Raw genomic sequence first — 27896 nt, 5'->3', positions numbered from 1 at the left:
GGGAAGGGGGATATCCAGTTGAACGCGACTGTCCTAATCAACATCCCATCCCCCAACCTCAACTACAAGTAAAATAGTGGGTAGGCCTCAATAATTTCATAATTTTCTTTCAGCTCCAGCATCCTTCACCAATTCCACAGACTGCATACACCTTTCTCTCAATTTCTTGCCCTTTATGTGCAAAGAACTACAATTCCCGGCAACTCTCCTTTCTCCCCAAATGGAGTGTTAGAGCAGAGCCTTTCGGGAGTTGTAGTTTCTTCGCGAAAGGGGGCGAGGCATGCGCGGGGCGGAAGTGCGGACTTCCCGGCCCCGTCCTCCTGCTTTCACTGGATCGGATCGAGGTTCCTCTGGTCGCCGCCGCCGGTCCGCCGTCACCGGCCGTGCTCTCCGCTCAGGTTGCCCGCCCGAGCCGGCACCGAGAAGGGTGAGTGGCGGTGGTGCGGCCGACGCCGCCAGGCTGCCTGCCGGCTGCTCCCCCCGCCCAACCCCGCTCTGGGCGCTTCCCACCAACCCCCACGCCTGCCCTTTCTCCCCGCACCCCGCTCGCTCGGCTGGCATCTTCTCGTCCGCACCCGTGTCTCTCCTGGATTGTGGCACCTCCCCCAGCCCAGGCCGGCACCGCGCCTCTCCCTCCACCTCGTTCCTCACTCCCCCTGACATCTGCTCTGGCTCCCCCTCCCCCTCCCTCTTGTCCGGCATTTTCACTCCTTTCTCCTCCCCGACCCACTAACTAACTTTGCACCAAGCCCAGCTAGAATCTCCTTTACCTTTACTAGGGCCGCCTTGTCTCCCCTCTCAACCTCCCAACTGATACTTTTTCTCAGACTGGCACTTTCTTTTGCCCTCTCCATTGTTAGATTGGCACCCTGGCCTCTCAGCGCCTGGCACCATCTATTTCCCCCTCTTTCAGAACCCATCCTTTCTTCCCTTCCTACTTGACACATCGCTTATTCAAACCTCTTTCCCTCCAAGTCACTATAGGAAACTCATTGCTCTTTTAGCCCTCCCCCTAGGACCCTCTCCCCTACCACTGTATGTTTCTCCCTACCTCTACCAATTTCGATAAATGACCCCTCTCCCTGCCAGCCCAGGAGCATGGAGACAGCCAGGTGTGACTTCACATAGGCGAGGCTGTCGATACATAGTTAGGTGTCCTGGTTATTCAGGGTAAGGGACCTGTGTATAAAGGAACCAGACATACATGAATCAGTCCTTCACTTTCACAAGTGGTAGAGATTACACATACAGCCCCCCCTCCCTCTCCCTCTTGAGGTCCCCCACAGCTTTACCCAAAAGGATAATCCATAGAGCTGGGCTGCAGTCACTGAGGTCAGTCCTTGCCCCTGTTTCACACCAGAAGCTCTTCATCAGAACAATGTGTCCTAAGACCTTGCTCCTTGTGGACCTCCTGAGAGAGCAAGCAGTGTCTCTCCCCAGCGTACTGACTGAGTGAATGAGCCTCTATTCATGCCTTGGGCTCCCTGCTGAAAGGCACATTGAAGGAGCCAGCATCATTCCACTCACCACCAGTGTCCAGCCTTAGCAATAACCTCCTACCCCATGCAACACAGGCCATCTGCAGGGAGAGCATTCAGGTGAAAGAGTTCCAGAAAGTTGCCACTGTGTTCTGGGGACCTCACTGTTAGGAAAATAAATCCAAAGCCATATTCCATTTTTTTTCCTCAGGTAATGTTTTATATTAAAATTGCCTATCATAGTATAATGTTAAACATATGCTTGCCTCTTTGTATTTATCACATTATTCTTAATTTAGGTGGGGTCCATCTGAAGGGAAAAGCCCAATGAGTTGATACCATTTGGTTTCTTCCCCAGATTTCTAAACCTAGATATAATTCAGCCATATGTTCAGAGTATATAACTGCTTTGCAGATAGATTCAAAGCTTCCACTACGTTTCAAAATTTGGACCTGGCCTTCTTTCTATGATTTCTTTTTGCCATACTTACCAATTATGTTTATACAAGATGGTAATAATGGGAAATAATAGTGAAGAAGCCCATAGACAAATAATGCCACTTGCTGTGAGCAATATTTTCAGCATTTGTTATTATTAGACTTATTGTGTGACCCTGACCAAGGCACTTATCCAGTCTGGCTCAGTTTCTTCATCTGCAAATTGAAGTACCTGTCAGGGTTGTTGTGAGGATAAAACGAGATATTTGTAAAACATTTTGCAAAACCTAAAGTGCCATATATGGACTACCTATTATTAAAATATTTGTAAGCAACTTGTATTTTTATTTTAGGTTTTCCTTTCATTTGAACCTCAAAGTATTTTGCAGTTATTAACTTGGGCAGAACTCACAGGTCCACTCTAAGATAAACATATGAACGTTAATATTCTTTTCCCTTTCAAAAACCAAGATAACCAAGGCCTAAGAAGATTAAGACTAGGCCTTAACCCTAAAATGTCAGTGATAGGCAGGAATAGATTATCCTTTCAGATATCTCTGTTGTGGTCCGGAGTCCTGGACTGGGAGAGCTTGGGTTTGGTTTGTTTTTCTGGTTTTTTGTTTGTTTGTTTGTTTTTTAAGAGAACTTGGTCTTCTGCTAACTTACTAGGCAGTGACTTAAACTCCTTGGATTCAGTTTCCCCATATTTAAAATGAGAGGGTTTCATTAGATTTTTTTTTCATAACTCTTAAGTTATACATAATTCTATTTCTGTGTCTCCTTGGATAGTTGGGAATCTGCTGGAGAGCTCTAATGCTTATATATTTTTTTGTTTTTGTTTTTTGGAGGGGGGAAGACAGGGCAGTTGGGGTTAAGTGACTTGCCCAAGGTCACACAGCTAGTAATTGTTAAGTGTCTGAGGTCAAATTTGAACTCAGGTCCTCCTATCTCCAGAACTGGTGCTCTATTCATTGTACCACCTCCCCCTCCCCTCCCCAATGCTTTTATTTAAGTGAATGAATAACTCCCTACTTTCTATGGATTAGCTACAACTTTCATAATGCTTTTCTCTTTGGTTAGATCAGTTTATGGGCCTTAAATACTTTTTAGTTAGGTAGAAAAAATATTGACTATTAAAGAATTCTATTTTTTGGAAGAATTTATAGTCTTATCCTTTTCACTGTGTATATTTTTTACATTAAATGTATTCCCATAGGTGAAGACAAGATTGCAGGGTAGTAAGAAGCAGTGCCATGGGCTCCCCTCCAAAATCTCCCACACAGATCTAGAGAATGCACCAGACTAAGTCCTCATGGGAAAATTCAGAAAAAACCACAGTGAATCATTTGTCCCTCCCAGCTTGGCTTGGAAAGACAGTCTTGGAAAGAGGTCTGGGTACATTAGAGACACGGTTGGGCCAGAAGCATACTATCCGTGAGCATTGCAGTGCCCTTTGAGAGGCTATGCACCAGGGTAAGAGGACTCATACTAAGGCCCATACAGAACATTGTGACAGGGACATGTGCCAAATGGCAGCTTTGTCACCCCCTTCCTACTTCCATGTGACAGAGTGGGAAGGGGACTTGAGCAGGGGAATGTCATCCCAGGTAGGGAGGCCTTGGGCCATGTATGGAAAAAAGAAGAAATTCAGAATACAGTAGAAGCTGTGGTATGACTCATATCCTAACCTCAGAGCTGGGTCTCCCTTCTAGCATCTTAGCTCATCTTGAAGAGAAATAAGGCAGGCTTCCCAGACTAAAGAGGGCCTACAGTTCTACCACTCTGAACCAACAGAGCTCTCCAGGTGGCTGAAGGCAGTAGAACCCAGCAATAGTCTTGTTGTTCAAGACTGTTTTCATCAAAACTAAGTTTTGATTGTTTAAAACTAAGTCTGAAGTTCAAAACTAAGTTCAGAGCCCAGATGAAAGTGAAAACAGCAATCAGGCATTGCTGTGGATCATACCATTTGGGGAGCGTTGAAAACTTACAGGTCTCCAGCCTGTCCCTGAGAGCCTGAACTAACACAACAGTCAATACCCTAAGAAAGAAGCAATAGAACCAGCTTAGACCTACCCTCTAGAAGTGTGGCAGAGCCTGGCTCTATTGTTACAAGTCCAGCATCAGAAAGTAGGCTGGAAGGAGGAGCGACAAAAAAGAATCCCACCATAAGGAGCTATTATGGTGGCAAGGACACTCAAGATACAAACACAAAAGAAAAGAATGACTCCAAAACATCTACAAGCAACTCCTCAAAGAAAAACTCAGCTTGGGCACAAAGTCAACTAGAATTCCTGGGTGAGATAAATTAAGAGAGGTTTGTTTTTTTTTTTAAGTGCTTAAAATGTTTCTATAAATGGAATAAGTGCTTGAGGAAACCATTGAAAAAGAAATAAGAGCTATGGAAGAAAGTATTGGAAAAGAAATTAACAGCTTAGCTCAAGAGTTACAAAACCTTGCCCAAACAACAATTCTCTTTAGAATGGACCAAATAGAAGCCAATGACTTAATGAGGCAACAAGAAAGAATGAAGTAAAAAGTCTAAAAAAACAGTAGAGGAAAATTTAAGATATCTCATAGCAGAAACATCTAACTTGGAAATTAGATAGAGGAGGAAAAAATTAAGAATCATTGGACTATCTGAATGCCATGACCAATAAAAGAGCCTAGACATCATCTTTCAAGAAATGTTAAAAGGAAACTACCCATATCTCTTAGCACCAAAAGACAAAGTAGAAATAGAAATCCAAGGAATATCAGCAGTTGTTCCAGGTCAAATAAAAAGTACTGTTAAACTGCCAGAAATATAGAATTCAAGTATTGAGAAGCCACAATCAAGTTCACACATGATTTATTAGCTACCAATATCGTGGAGGAGCAGGGAACTTGATGTATGATATGCCAGAAGGGAAAGAATGCCCAGGAATAACTTATTCAGCAAAAAAATGTATCTTTAATAAACTAGAGAGCTTCAAAGCACTCCTATTGAGGATAAATTACTTACATTCAAATATGGGGAGATCATACTTGGGTCCTCTCTGAACCTTATCATCGGGGATCCATTTACAGAGTCTAATCAAACAAGGGCCAGGAATGATTCTGTAATGTCTTGATGGTTTTAAGAAAAGAATGAAATGAGAGGAGGAAAAGGAATATTCTGGAGGGTGAGGGAGAGGTTAGGTAAAATTATCTCGCATAAGTGCCCAAGTAGACATCTATATAAACAAGAAGGAAGAAAGGGAAGCAATTGACACTTGAACCTTGCTTTCATCTGAACAGGTCAAAAGAAGAAAGAATACCCACGAAAGTTGAGTATGGAAATATATTTCACTAACCAGGGAAATAAAAGAGGGAAAAGGGAGAAGCAGGGAGGGAGAATTAGAGGAAGAGTAGATTAAGTCAGAGATTAGCCCTAATCAAAACAAACTCTAAGGAGGAACAAAAATATTTTGTAGTGTTTTTTAAGGTGAAAAAGAGTGGGAATTTGAGGGTGTGTTTATAAATTGGGCAATAGATGAATAAGTTTTGATATGTAAATATAATGGAATATTATTGTGCTGAACTATTAGTGTTATCCAATCAGGATTCCTGATAACTAATGATAAAACATCTTACTCACCTCCTGATAGAGGTGAAGGATTCACAGTGCAGAATGAGACAAAAAAATTTTTAGACATGGCCAGTGTGGAAATTTTTTTTGATAGACTTTGTAATGAGTTTTATTTTTCTTTGTTTTTCATTGGAGGGTAGGAAGTTGGTGTAGGAGAGTGAGAAGGCAGATCTTGGATGATCAGAACAAAATATCTTTTTAAAATGTACACCTGTTATAAATCCAGCAATTTAAATAGACCTAATATTTCCTGATTTACATTCCATTACTCTTACTTCTGGGTGGTTTTTTTGGTTTTGGTTTTTTGTTTTTTTTTAATGAGTGTAGATTCTTAGAACATATCAGAAGGTGGCGCTTAAAAGACAGACAATACTGACATAGCAGAAATACAGAGAATATAATAATGTCTAGCATTTACATAGCACTTTAAGGTTTGCAATGAATAAACTCAACAAATACATAAATGAGTGTATAGGCAATTGGGGGTAATTGCATTTTGTAGCATAGTTAATTGAAGAATGAGTTGATTTAGACATATTTAGAGATGAGAGTATGTAGGCTTGGGAGATAGGAAAGAAAATAAAAGACTAGATGAAATCCACCATAATAAAAATTCTTAGTTAGATAGTGTGAGGCTGGATTTGGGAATGAAGAGTAAGCAAGAGTTTCTTCTTTAATTGGGTCAGTGCTATGGTGATATTGCCCACTAGGCTGGAGAAACCAAATACAGAGCTGGTTAAATGTAAACAGGATTCATATACTGGCTAAGGGTAAGATTACATGACTGTGAAGATAGATCCTTTTTAATTATAATTTTATGATGACTATGATTCTTTAATAGGGAAGGAAGCAGAAATAAGCTAGGCTCATACCTTGTTCAACTCCCAATTGATTTCACTGTGGACATGATTATTTCCTTTGGAGTGGGGGGTTCTTATTTCCTCATTTTCAGTCCCCTCTATGTAATAAAATAGTTTAATTAGGCAAAATGTATCAGAGTTCTTTGTGAAACCACTTGTAACTTATAAGATTGCCATTTTGCCAAAATTTTTCTAAGAGTAAGGAGGAGTATATTACAAAGCTAGGCATCTACTTTGGCCCAAAATACCTGTAATGTTAATTGTGAAGCCGTCAGCAGACTTGAAAAGCTGGCCACTTTGTCACTAGATTGATAGGTTATATAGATAATAGTTTACATGAACTATGAGCTTTATATGAAGGTCAAAATATTAGAGATAGAAATTCTCTCTCTGTCCTCTCTGAGCAATTGACTGCGCCCCCCCCCCCCAAGACCTAGAAAATGAGATATATCCCTCTGTGATAACTCCCCCAACTTGTACTTGCAGGTTCAGTACCTACAGGACAGCTGCTGCTTTCTCATTCTAGGGGTACCCTGTGCATACTTGTTCCTAGAATTGTAGTGCATGAGCCCCTACCACTAGGCTGCCCATTAACAATCAACCAATAGACAGTTAGCTCTTGGCAAAAACATTCAACTTTCTTCTACTTCCCCACCCCTCAAAAAACAAAACAAAACTGGAACATTCTCCTATAAATCACACAACTTTTATGGAAAGAGTCAGCATAAAATACAGTGGTAGAAATGGATAGGGGGGCGGCCAGGTAGCACAGCGAGTAAGAGCACCAGCTCCAGTGTCCGGACGACCTGGGGATCGAATCCGGGCTCCAACACTTAGCACCCACCCAGAAATAACTGGCCATGTAACCTTGAGCAAGTCACTTAACCCCGATTGCTTTAAAAAAAAAAATGGATAGGGACAGCTAGATACCTCAGTGGGTACAGCTCTGACTCTACAGGTTCTGGAGTCAGGAAGACCGGAGTTCAAATCCAGCCTCACACACTAGTTTTGTGACCCTGGACAAGTAATTTAACCTCTTTTTGCCTTAATCCACTGGAGAAGGAAATGGCAAATCATTCCAGTATCTTTGCCAAGAAAACTCCATGGACAATATGGTCCACAGGGTCATGAAGAATCAGACATGACTGAATGACAAAAGAAATGCACAAATATAAAGAACACTTGGCAGAGGTAGCTGGTACCACCAGGCCTCAAAGTCCTTTTTCTCTTGTGAATTCTTTATAGAGCTTCCCCCTGCCTTGGGTGAAATATTTCTGCTAGGCATAGCTCAGCCGGGCCTCCAGAATCTGTTCCTTTCTGCATCTTGACTCTCAGAGCTCAGGTAGATCTCTCTGGTCTTTAATTTGCTCTCTTTTCTATTTGCCAAAGGTTTTAGTTCTTAAAGCAGCTTCTCTCTGTGTGTCTGTCTGAAGTGCTTTTGTTCCCTAAACTGTTCCTTGAACTCTCATTGCGCTGACTCTCCAGCTGTTGGGTGGGGTATCTCCTGAGTGAATATATCCCCTGCTAGACTCTGTGACTGATAGGGGTGCAGAGAAAGAAATCTCTTCTTCCCTATGAGAGTCTCCTTCCCAGTTTCTCCTGACCTATACTCCCTTTAACTGTCTCTCAATACCAGAAGAACCAAGTGCATCAATAAAAATTAGCACGATCTTTCATTCAGTTGTTGCTCAGTCATGTCCAAGTCTTCATGACCCTATTTGGGGGTTTTTTGGCAAAGATACTGGATTGGTTTGCTCTTTCTTTCTCCAGTTTATTTTACAGATGAGGAACTGAAGCAAACAGGATTAAGTGACTTGCACAGGGTCACTCATCTCTAAGTGTCTGAGGCCTGATTTAAACACGTGAAGATGAGTCTTCCTGACTCAGCACTCTATCCACTGTGCCACCTAGCTGCCTGTGGACCTTCCAGGTAGTCTTAAATTCCAGTCTTTCTTTAAAGATCTCCAGAGGAGATCCCTCATCAGCCAGTGAAAATTGCCTTTTCTGATTCATACAGAGAAAGGTGTTCACATTTCTGTAAAGAGATCACTGATTGTTAACCCCTTGCTAATACATTAATGGCCTTATCATCAGTAATTAAATCAGCTGAAATAGAAGAAAACTAAATCATCCCTTAATGTTGCTTCTCTAAGGATCCTACTCATTTGACTAGCATTTGACATAGAGACAAAAATTCATTCCATTCTCAAACCTTACTCACCAGTAATTCTTATTTCCTAAGCCTCACCCTCCCAAATCATCCCCAGTACAAATCTGGATTTAGGTTTCTGAATGCAAGAGCCTGCCATGGCAAATCCAAAGCAGAAAATTTCTTTGATGGTGATTGGTCTAGAGGGCTTTTGCAAAGTTGTTTGATTTGAGGCTCCTAGAATTTGTCATCACCATTTCCAAGGACCTTCAGAAAATCAACAGAATTTGCTTTTCCCATTCAACAGGGAAGTGTTCCTTTGGCGGACAGCTGAATAAAAAGTTTAGGCTGGCCTGCTCTCTCTCCTTGGGCTCTTGTGAGTGTTTCACCATCTGTCCTTTAAGACTGAAGCTGTGTGTCTAGGATACACTGGCTGCATAGGAATGGAAGGACTATGCCCGTCTTTTTGAGGAAGCAGGAAGTTGGGGGTTTTATCACTTGTTATCTCATAAGGTATGTCTTTTACTAGCCCTGCCTAGATCCTGGAAGGGGAGGAGTTTTTCTTGGTTAGCTTCTTTGAGCTGGTGTTTTGCCACCAGTCACACAATAGCTGTGGGGAGAGAGACCAGGGTGGGACTTGTCAGGTGTTCTAGTACCTTTAATCTGCTGTGCTTTTAGAGATGGGTGGCAGCCTTCTGGATCCATGAAGGTAAGCAGCTTCTGAGTGCACTTTTTATTCCATAGCCCTTGTAGAAGGGGCTTCATCCTCAAACAAGGGAAAGATGTGTTGCGGCATTTTTTTGTGGTCATCAGCATTGTGCATTAGAAGAAATAAAAGCTGCTCCCTTGCTTGCCTCTGTGCCTCACAATACGGGAACCTGCTTTGAGTATCTTAAAACTGATCTGATATGACTGAGTCTGCACATTTATTCAGAATAGCTGTTTTTACAAGCTAGCCATAATCATATGTTGTTTTTTTAGGCCTCTTTTTACAAAGAAATACTAGTTTAACTGAAACCAACAGATGTATGAGTGGTAGAGAGAGCTTATTATACACCTTCCTGATGAAGTGGTGGAGAGAGAATCAGGCTGCAGAACAACTCAGATAGTTTGTGTTGCTTATAGTTATTATTGCCATGTTTGTTGTTACCTGATATTTAGGCTTGTACAATATAAGGAGAACATCAGTGGAACTTGAGTCTCTTAGGGTTTCTTAGCTAACAAAAGGTCTCGTTCAGACCCACCTGGACAGATGGACTTGACAGACCATGTTCCTCCATGATTTTATTCTGTCATACCTTGATAACATCTTGTTCAATTTTGGGTTGTTGGATAAGGGGAGATCAACCATTAGGATGAGCAGTGATATTAGCAGACATTTCTCGAGATAGGTATCACACACAAATAATAGATTTGGTGGTTTGAAGCATGTAGGCAAGGTTGAACAATTCTAGATTCTTTCTGTAGCTACTTTTCCAGTCTCATCCCTGGCCTCCAATGGTTTCTTTGTTGTTCATAAAAGAGCGATAAAGTTCTTTCTTGAATAAAAATAAAAGCAGTTCCACCTGATCCAGTCTTTTTTAGCAACAAGTGCACATAAGATGTACACAAGTAACCTTACAGGATGTACTTATAGAGTACAAAAGAGATGAAATATGATTGGAAGCTTCTTGAAGTAATTATAAATAGGTGAAAAAGATATTTTTTTCATGGTGATCTATTAGAGGAAAGTATTTTTCTTTTTAACAAATATGTATTTATTTTTAATTTTCAGCATTCATTTCCATAAGATTTTGAGTTTTAAATTTTCTCCTCCTTCCCTCTTCTCCCCTCCCCAAGATAGCATGCAGTCTGATATAGGCTCTACATATACATTCATATTAAACATTTTCACATTAGTCATGTTGTAAAGAAGAATTAGGACCAAAGGGAGGAACCATGAGAAAGAAGAAACAAAACAACAACAGCAAAGAGAGCAAATCGTCTGCTTCCATCTGCATCCAAACTCCATAGTTCTTTCTCTGGGTGGGGATAGCATTTTCCTTCATGAGTCTTTTGGAGTTGTCTTAGATCCTTGCATTTGCTGAGAAGAGCCAAGTCTATGAAAGTTAGTCATTGTACAATGTGACTGTTATCTGTACAATGTCTCCTCTTTCTGCTCACTTTACTCAGAATCAGTTCCTATAAGTCTTTCCAGGTTTTTCTCAAGTCCACCTGCTCATCACTTCTTATAGCACAATAGTAGTCCATTACATTCATATACAACAACTTGTTCAGCCATTCCCCAATTGATGGATATCCCCTCAATTTCCAGTTCTTTGCTACCACAAAAAGAACTGATATAAATATTTTTGCACATGTGGGTCTTTTTTCCCATTCTTATTATCTCTTTGGGATATAGCCCTAGAAATGGTATTGTTGGGTCAAAGGGTGTGCATAGTTTTATAGCCCTTTGGGAATAATGAGGAAAGTAACAGTGCTTTGTTGGATAGAGTTCTGGACCTTGAGTCTAGGAGGCCTGAATTCAGATCCGACCTTAGCAACTTACTATCATTGTGACTTCTGGGCAAGTCACTTGACCCCACTGTCTTCTGCATTTCCCTGATGTACAGAATGGGAATGATAACACCTACCTCCCAGGATTGTTGTGAGGATAAAACAAGATATTTGTAAAGCACTTTGCAAACCATACCTTACCTATGTAAATGCCAGCTCTTGTAGCTATTTATTGTCCAAGAAGACACAGGCATTATACGTGACTGAATGTGGACTCAGTTTGACAGACTTCAAAGCTAGTCTTTGCTTTTTCCTTAGTCTCATACAGCCTCCCTGGTCCTTTATCTGGTCAGAAGGGGAGAGTCTTACAACTTAATTTCTCAAACAGAAGCCATATGAGCCTTATCTTATGAGTTCTAGACTGAATAATATTGGGGGTGGGGGGAAGAATCTAGCTCTATCGGGCCCCCCTACCCAACATCATTTTAATTAGTCAACATGTACATATTAAGCACCTTCTGTGTGTAATTGTGCTAGGGATACAAAGACAAAAGTAAGATAAACCCTGATCACAAGGAACCAATGGCCTTTCTTTTTTTTTTTTTTGCTAGGAGGGAAGGCAGGGCGTTTGGGGTTAAAATGACTTGCCCAAGATCACATGGCTAGTAAGTGTTAAGTGCCTGAGTCTGGATTTGAACTCAGGTCCTCCTGATTCCAGGGCCAGTGCTCTATTCATTGAGCCATCTAGCCACCCCCTGGAGCCAATATTCTAATGGGAAAAACAGCATGTACATAGAAAGCACAAGTACCTAGATAGTATTCACAACAAACCATATATAGGGTGACCCTGGAAGGGAAAGCAATAACTGTAATGGAGAAGACAAGGAAAAGCCTTATGTAGAAGGTGCCTTTTGAACTGAGTTTTGAAAGAAGCCCGAGATCTAGATGGCAGAGCTGTAGAAGGCGAACATTCCCAGGCATAGGAGACAGCCAGTGATGGATATGAGATGGGAGCCTGTGTGACTGGTCTGCAAAATGTGGTGAGGAGTAAAACGTGTAATAGACTAGATAGGCAGAGAAGGGTTGGATTGCAAAGAGTTTTAAATGTCAATCAAATGAAGTAATTTTTTATTCTAGAAGATCAGTAATAATAAGGAGGAGTTTATTTGTGGAGGTAGAGAATTGACATGGTCAGACCTTCACTTTAGGAAAATAATTTTGCTGATTATGTGGAGAAAGAATTGGAGTGAGGAGAAAGAAAGTAAGACCAGTTAAAAGGCTATTGTGGTAGTCTAGGCTTGAGATGATGACCTGAACCAGGGCAGTAGTTGTGTGAGTGGTGAGAAGGGGATATGTAGGAGAGATAGTGTAGATTAAGAAATGACAAGTTTGGGCAAGTGATTGTGTAGGGGTGAAGAGTCTTTTGGGGGGGAAAGATAATCAGTTCTTTCTTAGACACTTTGAGATGCTTAGAAGACATCCAATTTAAAACAACTAATAAACAGTTGGTGATGTGGGACTAGGAGTAAGATTAATTTAAGACTGGATATACAGATTCGGGAATAATTGGCCAATGGAGATGACAATTAAATCTATGGGAGTTGACAGAGTTGGCAAGTGAGAGGGTAGAGAGAGAAGAGAGCCCACAACAGACTTGGGTATACCTATAGTTAGTGTGCATGATAAAAAGGATGGTCCAGACTAAGAAGGAGCCATCAGAAAGGTAAAAGAAAAAAGGTTGGAGAGACTATTAAAGACAAATTAAAATTAAATTAAATTTTCCAAGAGGAAAGAATGGTTAATAATGTCAGAGGGGGGGCAGCTAGGTGGGTGGCTCAGTGAATGGAGTCAGGAGGGACTCAAACACTTGACACTTAGTACCGTGTTTCCCCAATAATAAGACCTATCCCGAAAATAAGCCCTCCCCTTACTGTGTAAGATTCCTCTAAAATAAGCCCTCCCCCGAAAATAAGCCCTATTGAGATTGCTACTGTAGTGAATGCGCTACACGTATGCACCGTCCCCCCCGTGAAACGCACACTGCGCTCCGAGCTGCATCCAGTCAGAGCTGCAGCAGTGAGCGCGTCATCCTGTTCTTCCCCAGTGATTTGCTTATTGAATAAAGGTACATTTTTTTGTTCACATTTACCTGTTTATTAAAATTGCTGTCAATGTTCATTAAAATAAGCCCTCTGGTGTTTTTCTGTCCAAAAAATTAATAAGACAGTGTCTTATTATCGGGGAAACACGGTAGCTGTGTGACCTTGGACAAGTCACTTAACCCCAATTGCTTTGCCTTCTTCCCTCCAAAATTTTTTTTTATATATAAATAATTTTTTTAAAAAATTTTAAAAACTACATCAGAGGGTACAGAGAGAGGTTCAAGAAGGATAAGGATCAAGAATTTGAGTAAGATCTGGCAATTACGAGATTATCTAGAACTAAAAGTTTTAGTTGAGTGATAACATTGGGCAGAATATTAAGAAGAGAATACATGGAGGCGTTGAGCTTAGATTTCTCAAGGAATCTGGCAGAAAAGGGAGGATGGATAGAGATCAGTAGCTAGCAGGAATGATAGGATCTAGTGAGGTGTTTTTGTTTTTGTTTTTTGTTTTTATTGGAGGAAAATTAGCCTTGCTTTGTAGGCCATTGGGAAGGAATGGATGAATCGGGAGAGACTGAAGACTAAAGAGAGAGGAGCTGATAGTGGGGGCAGTCTGTGGGAGGAGATAACAGGGAATGGCATCACGGAGATACATAGAGGAGTTGGCCATGGTAGGAAGGGCTTCCTGGTCATCAGAAACTGAAATAAAAGAGGGAATATTCAGGGATGAAGCCAAGAAGTGTGATAGAAGAGAAAAGGAGTTCTTTCCCACTGGCCTCAGCTTTCTTCGTAAAGCATGAGGGTGAGATCAAAGCTCAGAGGCTGAGGGGAGAGGGATTTGTGTGAGGCACAAGAAAAGAGAAAGTTGGAATCAGCCACTGGCATAAATGGGATAGAGTATCGGTTAGAGAAGAGTTCCCATTCCACTTGTCTCCAGATACTTTCCAATTAGAACTTCATCTTTGCCATAGAGTTAAAGTCCAGTAAAAACAATGGATAGGGGAGGGGAAGAGCAGGGGAGGAAGAAGGAAAAACTGTTTGACTTTCTTAGGGACTTAAGAATGAAAGAACTTTTGTTACTTGAGGAAATATGGGAGGAGAGAGGTGTCCACTGGTCTCTGGTATCTATAACAGATAGCACAGGAATGTAGTAAATAGTTTCCTCCTAGCCTGGGACCAGCCCTGCTGCCTGGAAATTGCCAGCATGCCTCTTCCTTGTGGTCAGTTGTGAGACAGCTTTTCATCTTGGGCCATACTATGGCCTGGTGCCTCTTTGGCCATGTAAGTTCTCTACATTTTGCATTTCAGAGATTGGAGGGAAGTGAAAATGTTGAAGATCTCTAATTCTTTTTTTTTCTTTTTTTGCTTTTTGGAGGGCAGTTGGGGTTAAGTGACTTGCCCAAGGTCACACGACTAGTTTTTGTGTTAAGTGTCTGATGCTGCATTTGAACTCAGGTCCTCCTGATTCCAAGGCCAGTGCTCTATTCACTGCGCCACCTAACCACCCCCTAATTCTTTTTTTTTTTTTAAGATATAATAACCTCTTTTTTGGAAAAAAAATTTGAATGTATTATACACTTTTTAAAAAAATGTATTTACTTGTAGTTTACAACATTCAGTTTCACAACTTTTTGAGTTCCAAACTTTCTTCCCCCCCCACCATCACAGCATGCAATCTAGTATAGGTTCTACATATAGCTTCACATTAAACATTAATCAAGTTGTAAAGAAGAATTATAACCAATGGAATAAACAAGGAGGAAGGAGAAACAAAGCAAGACAAAACAAAAAAGAGAGAGAGCAAGTAGTTTGCTTCAGTCTGCATTCAGACTCCAGAATTCTTTCTCTGGATGTGGATAGCCTTTTCCATCATGAGTCTTATAACCTTGCATTGCTGAGAAGAGCCCAGTCTATCAAAGTCAGTTAGAAGATCTCTAATTCTTAACCCTATTGTTGCATTTCTTTTTCTAGATTTTATTTCTTTTATTCTGAATTTAACAAATACAAAAAAGCACTTATACAAGAATTCATTAAAAGTATTGTAACATGAAAATATAAATCTTTTTCATACTGCTTCCTTTTTTTTTAGAGCATGTACTGAATTCAGCATGTAACTTTTGAAACTACCCTGCTTACCTTTGCTTCTTTCTCAATTGCCTTCTGTTCTCCTTTATGCATTTTTAAAGATGTTTCAATGGCCCTTTGCCTTTTTATTGTTTTTTTTTAAGCATTACCATCAGTGCTCCCTTCCCCACCCCCCCCCTCATTAAAACAAGAGGGGAAAACCCCTTAGAACAAGTAAACATAATGCAAAAATAACCCACAGTGGCATATCCAAAAATATGTCTTTGTATACTCCTGAGTCCCTTAGCTCTCTGTCAGAAAGGTAGGTAACACAGAACTTCCTGAGATGTGGTTGGTCATTACTTTGGTCAGGGTTTTTAAGTCTTTCATTGTTGGTTATTTTTTATAGTGTTGCTGCCATTGTATGAATTGTTCTCCTGTTCCTTCACTATACATCAGTTCATACTTTCCAAGATTCTATGAAATCATCTCTTTTGTCATGTCTTGTAGGGCAATAATATTTCATCACATTTAGCACCAACACAATTTGTTTAGCCATTCTCCAATTGATAGTCTTCCTTAGTTCCCAGACCTTTTTTTATTTTTCCTTTTCATTCTGAACCCTTTAGGACCAGGAAGTTTGTTTTTATTGTGACTATTTTCTCTCCAGAATTATCTACCTATCACTCCCCACCTGTTTCCCTGTTGAGTTTAGTGAATTTTTACACCTAACTTTGTTTGTGAGTGTGCATCTATGAGTGTGTTCAACCCTCCTTTGTCTGGTTTAAATAAGGATTGAGGTTCCCAGTTACCTACTTCCCTGACCCTTTTCTCCATCTCTGTATACTCTTCTCATGAACTCTTCAGTTTGAAGAAATAGAAAGTTTTGTTCCTTCTTCTTTCTACATTAGTATATTTCTCCTTTTAAACTTCCATTCACTTTCCTCTTTTCAAACACACATTCCACTTCCAGGCCTTCTATTTTCTCAGTTAACTCCCCTAATACTCTTTAAAGACTTTTAGCCCTTGTTTTTTCTCCCATTATTAGAGTGTTAGCCCTTCATTATGATACAGCCCCTTCTAATTGCTCAAATAAATGTACCTTTATAGACTTCTCTTGAGTCTGGTATTTTGCATTTCAAAGTTCCTACTCAGCTCAGTTCTTTTCATCAGAAATGCTGGAAAAACCCCTCTATTCATTAAAGGTTCATTTTTCCCCTATAGAGAAGATACTTATCTTTGCAGGGCAAGTTATTCTTGTTTGTAAACCTATATCTTTTACCTTTTAGAATATTGTATTTCAAGATTTTCTCTGCAGGTCTTATGTTACTGTAGTTCTTTTGGTATTTAAACTCTTTCTGGCTGCTTGCAGTATTTTTTTCTTTGACATGCAAGCTCTGTATTTTGGCTATCATTGCTAGGATCTTTTCTTTTCAACTTTCTTTTGGGTGACTGGTGGAGTCTTTCAAATGATTTCTTAAAATATAACATGCTGGAAAGCTGGGAAACAATTTTTACAACCAATGTCTCTAATAAAGGCCTCATTTCTAAAATATATAGAGAACTGAATCAAATTTATAAGAATACAAGTCATTCCCTAATTGATAAATAGTCAGAGGATATGAACTTCAGAGGAAGAAATTAAAGCTATCTATAGTCATATAAAAATGCTCTAAATCACTATTGATTAGATATAAATGTAAATTAAAATAACTCTGAGGTACTCTCTCACACCTATCAGATTGGCTAATATGACAAAAAGAGGATGTGGGAAGGTTGGAACACTAATACATTGTTGGTGGAGTTGCGAACTGATCCTAACATTCTGGAGAGCAATTTAGAACTATGCCCAAAGGGCTATAAAAATGTGCATACCCTTTGATCCAGCAGTACCACTATTAGGTCTGTATCCCAAAGAAATCATGAAAAAAAAAAAGGAAAAGGACCCACATGTACAAGAATATTTATAGCAGATCTTTTTGTGGTGGTGAAGAATTGGAAATTGAGGGGATGTCCAGCAATTGGGGAATGACTGAACAAGATGAGGCATATGAATATAATGGGATACTATTGTTGTATAAGAAATGATGAGTAGGCAGATTTCTGATAAACCTGGAAAGACTTACATGAGCTGATGCTAAGTGAATTGAGCAGAACCAGGAGAATATTATACACAGTAATAGCAACACTACATGATGACTAGCTCTGATAGACTTAGTTCTTCTCAGCAATACAGTGATCTAAGATAAGATAGTTCTAAAAGACTCAAGATGGAATATGCTCTCCTTATCCAGAGAAAGAACTGTAGAGTCTGAATGCAGATTGAAGCATACCATTTTCTTTCTTGTAGTTTTCCCCCTTTGTTCTGAAGAATTTCTTTCACAACATGACTAATGTGGAAGTATGTTTAATATGATTTTACATGCCTATATCAGATTGCATGCCATTTTGGGAAGGGAGATGAGGGAGGAAGAAAAAAAATTGGAACTCAAAATCTTGTAACAGTGAATGTTGAAAACTGTCTTTACATATACCGTGTTTCCCCAATAATAAGACACTGTCTTATTATTTTTTTGGAAAGAAAAACACCAGAGGGCTTATTTTCAGGGGAGGGCTTATGTTGTCCTGCCTCAGCTCTCCTCCGCGGCACTGCTCTCAATGGCGCCAGCAAGCAAATCACTGGGGAAGAACAGGATGCCGCGCTCCGAGCTGCATCCAATCAGAGCTGCAGCAGTGAGCGCGTCATCCTGTTCTTCCCCAGTGATTTGCTTGCTGGCGCCATTGAGAGCAGTGCCGCGGAGGATCACCTTCACTACAGTAGCAATCTCAATAGGGCTTATTTTCGGGGAAGGGCTTATTTTAGAGGAATCTTACACAGTAAGGGGAGGGCTTATTTTCGGGATAGGTCTTATTATCGGGGAAACACGGTAATTGGAAAAAACAAAATGCTGTTAAGGGAAAAAATATGATGTATATACATACTTTTTTATTTTTAAGTCATGGTTTTCAGGGAATCCATTGATTCTTAAATTATTTCTTCTGGAGCTGTTTTCCAGGTCCATTGTTTACCTTATCTTTTTTTTTCTTCCCCACCCCCCCTTGTTTTTTGGTTTTGGTTTTGTTCCAGTGTTTCTTGCTTTCTCATAGAATCATTGATTTCTATTTTGTCTATTCTCATTTTCAGGGAGTCTATTACTTAAGTAAGGCTTGCCATTTTTTCTAAGCTATTTATTCTCCTAATTCTTTTCTCCAGAGCTTTTATTTCATTTTTTTCTTATTTCATTTCTCTTAGGTATTCATATAGTCTTGGTAGAAAATGCATTTTTTCCTTTGAGTCTCTGCTTGCAGTTTTAACAGACTTAGTCTCTTTCTAACTTAGATTTTAGAATATCTTGGTATCTACAATTTTCAGGATCTTCTTTATATATTTTTTCAGGCTTTATAATTTTCAGGATCTTCTTTTCCTTACTCATCTCTCCAACCTGACTTCTTAAGCTGAGTCCTTATGCTAAAGCCAGGCTGCCACCTGGGTCACTTGAATTCCTGTACTAACCTTTAACCTCTTTGGCTAATCCCCACCCCTCAGATCCTTGAGATTCAAAGTACTAGATCTTCAGAGCCCTCTGTGGTATCTCAGAACAGAGTGCTATTGACTTTGGAATCCAAGGACCTGGGGTACCCTAGTTTGAATACTGTGACTCCCAGTTGCTTCCAAGGTCCCCACCATGACTGCCTTGGGACTTTCTAGCAGGGGGACCTTCCACTCTTGCTGCTTCTAGATACAGAACCTTACAACCTACAGCTAACTGTATCTGGCCAGTGTTTAATCCATTGTGAGGCTACCACAGGTGCTGACTTCTCTTGGCTGATTTTTTATGCAGTTCTGGAGTGAAAAAAGTCACTTTGCTTGCTTATTGAATTTCTTGATTGTTATTACATTTTGTAGTATCTAGTTTTTCACTGGAGTAGGAATGTGGGAGCTAAGCTCACTGCTTCCCTTCAGTCAGCCGTCTTAGCCAGAAGTCCTGTATTTCTTATAACACAAAATTCAGTGTTTATGTTTATGCTCACGTTTCAGTGTTTATGCTCAGAAGGAGCCAAAGACTTTGTCTGTGACAAAAGGTGAAGCCTGTGCGTAGAGAATTCCTGGTGCTCTAGAGAGTGGAAGATCATCTGAATTTAGTCATCCCTTGATTTTAGTAACAGTAGTAATAATGATAGCTGGTATCTGAATAGCACTTTTAAAATTACAAGGCAGTCTCTTCCCCACATTACACATTATTGTAGGGTAGCAAGATGAGAGATGACAGAGAAACCATCATTTGGGGGGGGGAGGGTTTGGCCATGTGCAGGTATCACTATTGTTCAGATGAGACCATAATGAAGATTTGAGACAGGATTTAAGACTGTTCGCCTTTCTTGTGCTCCCTTACTTAGTTCTTTTACTGTTGCTCACACTGTACCAAGGATGCGAAAGCACCAGTCTAAGAATAGCTCTCTTTAAGCAATCTGTCCTCTTGTCTAGGACAGGGGAAAGAAAATGGTTTTGCTTTGAAAGAACAGCTCTTCTTGTTAGACAAAAGCAAATAGGGAGCATACTAACATCTTCACAGGATTTAATTAAGGAGAGTTGTAATGTTAGCTTAGTTTTAAAAACAAGACCTTAATTGGAAAAGTTATACTAGAAAGAATCTAATTTGAAATAATTGAAATTTGACTATAGTTTCAGGGTTATTAACATCTTTCTTCCCCTTTTGGATATGTAGATCCCTGCCGACTTTCAGTCTGATGCCAGTCCAACCCTATGACCACTTGGAATGGAATGATTCTATGCACTCCCTTCGGATAACTGTGGGTGGACTTCCTGTCCTTGCGTCCATGACCAAAGCTGCTGACCCCCGCTTTCGACTCCGTTGGAAGGCAATTGTGGTATCTTCACTGTGCTTTGGTATTGTGCTATTATTGCTGTGCTTCCACCGTTCATCCACAGGAAGACCAATCCAGCCCAACGTCCACAACCGGAGGCTTAGTCAGTTTTCTGTAGACCGGTACAATGATACCTATCCTCTCTCACCACCCCAGAAGACTCCCAGTGGAGTTCGATACCGAATTGCAGTTATCGCTGACTTGGACACTGAATCCAGGGCCAAAAAGGAAAATACCTGGTTCAGTTACCTGAAAAAGGGCTACCTGACCTTGTCAGAGAGTGGAGACAAAGTCACTATAGAATGGGATAAAGAGGATGGCATCCTGGAATCCCATCTGGCTGAAAAAGGAAGGGGCATGGAGCTCTCAGACCTGATTGTTTTCAATGGGAAGCTTTATTCAGTGGATGATCGAACTGGGGTGGTCTACCAGATTGAAGGCACTAAGACAGTGCCTTGGGTGATACTGTCAGATGGAGATGGTACAGTGGGAAAAGGTAAATTGGAACAGATTTTATTTCCTGAGAGCAACTGGTGGTGGTAGGTGAAGAGTTTTACCCATTTTTAATAAAAAAAACAAATTGGGACATGATCAAATGCCTATCTTTGCCACTTTTATCCAAAGTAATAAAGCTAGAATAAATAGTGTTCTATTCCTCAGGATTAAAGAATTTAACAAGGAAAATATCCAGGGTTAAATTTAATGTCATTTAAATCTTTATAGTAATACGTTTCTTTTCTGAATAAATGAGTCTTTATTCCCAACCCCCTATTTATATTTCTTAAAAGAAATCATGTCCTTAGCATTATTGCCACAAAATAATTTTCTTTTAAAGACAAAGTTTTAAATGGGCTCTCAGGTTAGGGCATTAGTGTTTGTTCTTAGATATGTGTCAAGATCTTTTCCCCTCTCCTGTCGTTATGCTGAGAGACTTGTTTCATTCCCTGTTTTTGGTATGTGTGTGTGTGTATAATATTAAACGTTAGATCCTGTTCTAGGGAAACATGATACCGTGGAAAGGTACTACCTCTAGAATCAGAAGTCCTGAATTCAAATCCTCTTTGATACTTATTTTCAGTGTGACCTTGAAGAAATCACTTAAACACCCTAGGCCTCATTTTCTTTATCTAAAAAATGAGAGGGTTGGACTAGATGATCTTTAAGTCATTTCTACTCTTAATCTATTATCCTGTAATCCCATCTAATTAAACTTGGACTTCCATGCAATGAGTGACAGCTCTATGGCCATATGTCTCCCTTTGCATATATATCTTCCCTAAAAAAGAGATTTATTTCAGAAGGCTAAACAGAAACACTGGAGTGAAGCAAGTTGGCTCATAATAGAAAAAAGAAAAAAATAGGACAATAGAAAAAGCTTCTTTAACATGGAATGGGAAGGAAAGCCTTAGCAGAGGTATGAGAACATAGATATTTCATATATGTAGACTCGGCTTGGCTCTAATTCTCTGTCTATTCTGTTTCTTAAGCTCAACAGCAGACTTTCCAGACTTAAATGGATCGCAATTTAAAAAAAAAAATGACTGGTGAGCAATGCCACCAAGTACATAAAATCCCCTCTATGTTGCCTAAGCCTCCAGACAAGTAGTCAGTGTGAATGGTGTGGCAGATGCCTGCCATTTTTTTCCTGGTTAGGTCAGACAGTGTAGAAATTGTCAGGAGTCTTGAAGATTTGTGTTGTGGCCCATCTCTTTGAATAGCCAGTTATATAAAGAAAACCCACAAGATTATCTCATCATCTAGGAGAGCTTTGTTTGAGATAGGTATAAGTAAGTTTGCCTACAGGTTGTGAAGATTTTCCTCTAATGACTGTGGTAGGTGCCACAGTGGTTAGCATTGACGTTTTTGCAGAAGATGATAACATCAGCGTTATTGTTGTTTGTTCAGTCATTTTTCATTTGTGTCTGACTTCGTGATCCCATTTGGGGTTTTCTTAGAAAAGATAATGGAGTGGTTTGCCATATCCTTCTCCAGTTCATTTTACAGATGAGGAAACTGAAGCAAATAGTGACTTTGCCAGCATCACACAGCTAGTAAGTGTCTGGGGCCACATTTGACTCGGGAAGATAAGCCCAGGTGGGGCACTTAATCCACTGAACCATCTAGTTGCTCCAACATGATCATCATAGCTAGCATTTATATAGCAATTTAAAGTTTATAAAGTACTTCATTTGTTATCTCTTTTTTTATCCACAGAACAGGCCTGTGAGGCAGGTGCTGTTATTGTCCCCATTTTACAGATGAGGAAAAAGCTAAGTGAGAGCAAATGATTTTCCTAGGGTCACACAGCTGTGTCTGAGGTGCAATTTGAACTCAGGTCTTCTTGACTCCAGTTCACTGTATTCACTGTGCCACCCAGCGGCCAAAACACTGAATTCAGGCAATCAGGATGTGTGTGTGTGTGTGTGTGTGTGTGTGTGTGTGTGTGTCTGTGTTGGGGGGGGGGTGGAGCTGGACTTCCAAGCACAGATTACTTTGGACCATTTCAGATGGTGCTTCTGTCCATCTAATACTCACATATTGGGGGGCATCAAGAAGGGAAGAAAGGTACTGAGTATATGCTAGAGCAAAAAAGGAATGTTTGACTTCTAACCTCTCTTTCCTAGTCTTCCTTCTATTTCTGTGGACTACTTCATGCTAGTGGCTCCTGAGGGTCATGGGAATTTGCCCCATTGGGACAATAAGTGAATTTTTTTAAGTGATATGCTTTAACCAGAGGTATCTTGTCTTAGCTCAGTGGAGATACTGTAACTCTGAGTGTCATTGTCTCTAGGTTTTAAAGCCGAATGGCTGGCTGTGAAAGATGAGCATCTGTATGTCGGAGGCCTGGGCAAGGAGTGGACCACTACTACGGGTGAAGTGATGAATGAAAACCCTGAGTGGGTAAAAGTGATTGGCTACAAAGGCAATGTATATCATGAAAACTGGGTGTCTAACTACAATGCTTTGAGAGATGCAGCTGGGATTCGCCCACCAGGTAAAATATTCTAGGAATTCCCTTCTGGATTGGATTGGACCGGACAGCCAGAAGGCCAAAAAGAAAGCATAGCTTTTTTCTGTGATCCCAGCCAAAATGGTAATTCTATCTCCTTGCCTTAAAATGTAAGCATTTAATTAGGTACCCAGGACCATTTCCTGTTATATGTCAGTGAGGGTTGGTGGAGAATGTTTGAAAATCTGTTTTCCCATATAATCATTTTTCTCATTTCCAGATCCTTTCATTCTATTTCTTTACCCATTCCATGAAACTGATTTCCATTTGAGTCTGTTGTGGTCCTGTGTAAACTTGACAGATAATAATCTGAATTCAGCAACTTGCTGCTGAGACATATCTGGTTTTCAGTAGACATTGAAATACATTTAATACAGTTCCTGAGGCCTTTTTACCTCATGGTGGAGACAGCCCAGGACCCAAAACCCAAGAGCCTTGGGAATAGCAGTTGCCCCCCAGGCCACTAGACCTGTTTCCAGCCCAGGTACCATAGTCTCCATTGAAGGGAGAAATCATTGTGGTGAAAGGACACACCTTCCTTATTATCACCAGAAACAGTGCTGGCCGACTGCCACTAATGGTCACATAGGTGCAGGAGCCCCAGGGGTAGCAGCATCCCAAGACCACTAGTTCTGCTTCTGGCCCAGCCCTCATAGCCATTGTCTGGGGAGACAGCTCCTGTGGATAAAAGAGCTAGCCACTACCTATAGAGAAGGTAGATCAGCCTAGCTGAAACAACAGGGCACCCTGAGGGAGAGACAGGAAGCATTTTGAGCTGGGCAAGTCAAACCACAGCCACCACTTTGAGCTACATCTCCCTTCAGACCCTGGTGAAGAGAGCCCAGGACCCTGAACCCAAGACCCTTGGAAATGGCACTGGACCTACTTCCAGCACAGACCCCATAGTTATCATTGTGAAGAAAGGACTCACCATCCTTGTTACCACCAGCATCAGCTGCTACCAATGCTTAGATAAGTGCAGGAGCCCTGGGGGTGATAGACCCCCTCTTCCCCAAACCTCTGGTCTTGGTTCCAGCATAGCACTCATAGCTGTTGTCCAGGGAAGCAGGCCCCTGTGGACAAGGGACCAACTGTCCCCACTAACTGCACAGCTGTACAGTGAAGGCAAGCCAGCCCAGCTGAAGCTGACTTTTCTGAGGTAGAGACAGGAGGCACTGAGTACCAGGCAGGTCAAAGCTCTACCACCACCATGACCACCATCTCTCCATAGACCCTGATGGAGACAGCCCAAGACCCTAAACCCCAGAACCTTTGGAATAGCAATACTTCCAACCCATTGTCAAGTGCTTTGACATCAGAAGCTGATAAGGTTTTATCATTGGAAATGACTTCAAAGAAGAGGCATCACCATCTGCTTTGTCTCTGCACCCTAAGGAAGATAGGCCCTTTCCTCCTGAATTGTGGCTGAAACTTTCCATATGCATTGTTTCCCTTGTTAGAATATGAGCTCCTTGAGGGTGGGCACTATTTTTTCTATTTGTTTCCCTAGTGTGAAGATGTGCTTTGCACATGGCAAGCACATAATAAATGCTTCATTCATTCATTACTTGGAAGTCTCTGAGTTTTGGTCAACTACTATTGATCCTTTTTGTTTCTTTGGACAAATTACTTGATTCTATTTTTCTAGCTACAAAAATGAAGGTTATGATCTTCTTCGGTAAACTTCTTCCTAGGCTATCATTAAAGCCTGCTGTAGGCTAACTCTTCTATCCTCTCACTACAGCCTACTCACTGACCTCTCTGATGCTAGCCCTGCTTCCCTCCCCTTAAAACGTGGGGAAAAAGAACAAAATGAAAATTCAGGGTTATGGGGTTAGCTGCTTTGGGGAAAGATTAAGGTCCCAGGAGCTAATAAGTACCTTGAGAAAGAAGAACTGTTTCCTTTTTCTGTGAGATAATTCAAACTAATGGCTAAAATAATAAGGTTTTAAAATTTAAATGGTCCTCTTTCCCCCGCTCTTTTTGCCCTGGGTAATTAAGAACAAAGCCAGAGTGTAAAATCTTCCTGGAAAATGTGAAATTCTACTGAGGAGAAGAAGAATAACAAAGCTGGGACTTATGGAAAAATACGTAATTAGTACAGCATCAGAATGGTCTGTGAGCCTGCGAAAAGAGCAATACTTGTGTCCAAGGAAAGCTTGAATTCCATATTCAGACTTTTTCTGCGTTCAGGGCACTGGCAGCTGATTTGAGCACAGGTGGCTCTGATTGTAAGGAGGGGAGATGTAGGGTAAAAGCATTCAGTTTCTAGGTAATAAAGGTAGAGACCAGAATCCATTCACCTCTTTCATAGACTTTGTTAATTCCATATGCCTTTGTGTATGTTGTCCCCAGGCTACCTAATTCATGAGTCAGCTTGCTGGAGTGACACATTACAGCGATGGTTTTTCTTGCCCCGTCGGGCCAGCCATGAACGTTACAATGAGAAGGAAGATCAACGCAGGGGTACCAACCTTCTCCTGCACTCTGCTCAAGACTTTGGAGACATCTCTGTGAGCCGTATTGGGGAAGTAACTCCAACACATGGCTTCTCTTCCTTCAAATTCATTCCTAACACAGATGACCAAATCATCGTGGCCCTGAAATCAGAGGAAGATAATGGCAAAATTGCTACCTACATCATGGCCTTCACTCTAGATGGACACTTTCTCCTCCCAGAGACCAGGATTGGGAGTGTAAAATATGAAGGAATAGAATTTATTTAAAACAGAAGAGAGAAAAAAGACTTTTTCATGGAGTATAGCCAAGTGGCTAGAATATGTAAGCTGGGTCATTACTCTGGTTTTATACAAACGAGGATTCTTTAGATTTTATTTTTATGATTTATTTCTTTTTTTGCTGCAATGAGAGATATGTGCCCTGATTGAGTGATTGCCAGAGGAGGGAGATCAGATCCAGGTTAGATCAATTAAGGGAATGTGAGTTCCAAGGTTTCTTCTAATTGCTGAAATGGACACACTTCAGTAACTGACTAATAGTTTCTGTTAGTGGTGGTTGTGCCATAATGTGTTTCCACAGTGGTACCTGGTGGTGAAAGATAGTTATTATCTTAAATTCTATCTATGTGGTGCAGTTCACTTCCTGCTGAAGGACTTGTGAGCACTTCTAGCACCTAATTCCCCCCACTTTCATTTTCTTGAAAAAAATATTTGAGAGCCAGTGGAGATTGGGGGGAAGAATGACTGATTATGGGATCTCAGTCTGTGAACACCAACATTAAGGTACCAGGAGCTTATAAGTGCCCTAAGAAATAAGAATTCTTTACTTTTTCCAAGTTTTGTATGTGGCTGCTAACCTCATTTTACCGATTTGGGGCAAACTACAGTATAGCAGCATGGCACTTTTAAGCTAACTTATTTTTAAGAAAAAAATAATGTCCTTTATTATAAAATTGAATCACCAAATTTAATCACAGAACAGGAAGCCCTATCCTTAAGTCATTCACCCATCAAACAGTAAGTGGCCTTTGGGACAGTCTGTTCTGGGTCAAGACTAAAAATATATCCATATGGTGAAAGAATGTTGCAATTAGATAGTTATAGTTAGTAAAGCAACTTTCAAAATGGTCCTGAGCCCTGGGTCAGCAGATAAGAAGTTAACATAAAAAAAAAAAACTTTAAACCTCTTCAGAAACAAATTGGAAACATTCATATCTCCAAAAGCTTTCACAGAGGCCTTGATTTTTCACTTTCTTAAGCCTTTTAAGTGGAATGATGGTTTCTGGCATAAATAAACTTTTGTTCCCTGGACTTCTTTATTTCTTGGAACTTAGTATTTGGAATTAAGGTCCAGGTTTCAAATTTCCCTGAAATAATTTTAGTGGGGCATTCGTCATCCTACACCCTTCTGTCATCTCACCTTGATCCTCAGGCTGCCTCTGTTTTTCTGATATCTTCTCTCAACAATCCTTGGTACATGGAAAGTGACGTTTGACAGAGGGTGAGAGAGAGTAACTGGGTACAAGACTAAGAAGGGAAGTTTCTCACAGTGTGCAATGTTCCTCCCTAAAAAAGCTACCTCATTTTCTTACTTTTTTTTCCTGGAAGAAAAACTGTCCAGTTGATGTGTGTTAAGGATGGGTGAACAAAATGAGAGGATCTTCCTTCCTGGTTTAATCAATGACAACTTTTTCTTAACTTGAAACTTTGATACAATTTCTTTGAATGAATTCGATTATGACCTTTGTTGTTATGGAGGTCTCAGTTTCTTTATGCTGTAAACACAGGGGGACAAAATGTAAATTTAAGTTATTGAATGGTCCTTGTTTACCTAGAATTTATAGGCACTAATTCATGTCCAGCTGATATACAGATATGCCTCAGGCCAGGTTGTCTATCATCTCCCCTCCTCTTCCTAATGTTTGGTGAATGTCAACTGTATATGAACTGAACAATTAAAAAGCAAAGAGGTTTTGAGAGGACATGGAAAATCAAAGAGAATCATTAGTTTGGAATATTTTATGCCAGGTTTGAAGTCAGGTGTGAGGAGGACCTTTTAAGGTGTTTTGAGGTCAGTGAGAATGACTTTCAACCTCCCCATGCCCCAGCCTTGGCATTACTGGATTCACCATTTATACATGGTCAGTGATTTTCCAATATCTTTAAATTATGCTGCCTTTTTTTCCTTCCCTCTCTTTACTACTGTAAACACAATGATTGTGTTCCTTGCCTGCTGGATCCATGTGTTATAATAAAAGTTTCAGAGGGGAATGTGAATTCTATTTTGTTTCTTGCTCTTTGTTAC

At 40.5% G+C, this 27896-nt stretch overlaps 2 protein-coding genes across 2 annotated transcripts in view; both read left to right on the top strand.

Moving 5' to 3' along the window:
* TIMP2 (TIMP metallopeptidase inhibitor 2) overlaps positions 1–27896 on the top strand; it is a 321405-nt gene that overhangs the window by 77041 nt on the left and 216468 nt on the right. The gene's annotated exons all lie outside the window — the stretch shown is intronic.
* On the top strand, positions 266–27873 carry CANT1 (calcium activated nucleotidase 1). Its single transcript, XM_069076051.1, has 4 exons — positions 266–427; positions 19963–20618; positions 22914–23117; positions 25488–27873. Exons 2-4 carry the CDS (start codon positions 19985–19987, stop codon positions 25856–25858), a joined length of 1209 nt encoding a protein of 402 aa, XP_068932152.1. The 5' UTR covers positions 266–427; positions 19963–19984; the 3' UTR covers positions 25859–27873.

This window comes from Petaurus breviceps, unplaced genomic scaffold (genome assembly GCF_028583685.1).
Source record: "Petaurus breviceps papuanus isolate PSGF00001 unplaced genomic scaffold, PetGlider_PUasm1.0 90925, whole genome shotgun sequence".
Taxonomy (NCBI): Eukaryota; Metazoa; Chordata; class Mammalia; order Diprotodontia; family Petauridae; genus Petaurus; species Petaurus breviceps.
Note: the sequence above shows the minus strand (reverse complement) of the source record. Positions and strands in the feature narration are given on the sequence as shown.

Coding starts and splice junctions, on each gene's coding strand:
- CANT1 (XM_069076051.1), top strand. CDS start 19,985: ATGCCAGTCCAACCCTATGACCACTTGGAATGGAATGATTCTATGCAC. Junction 20,619..22,913: donor AGATGGTACAGTGGGAAAAG/GTAAATTGGAAC, acceptor CATTGTCTCTAG/GTTTTAAAGCCGAATGGCTG. Junction 23,118..25,487: donor AGCTGGGATTCGCCCACCAG/GTAAAATATTCT, acceptor TGTTGTCCCCAG/GCTACCTAATTCATGAGTCA.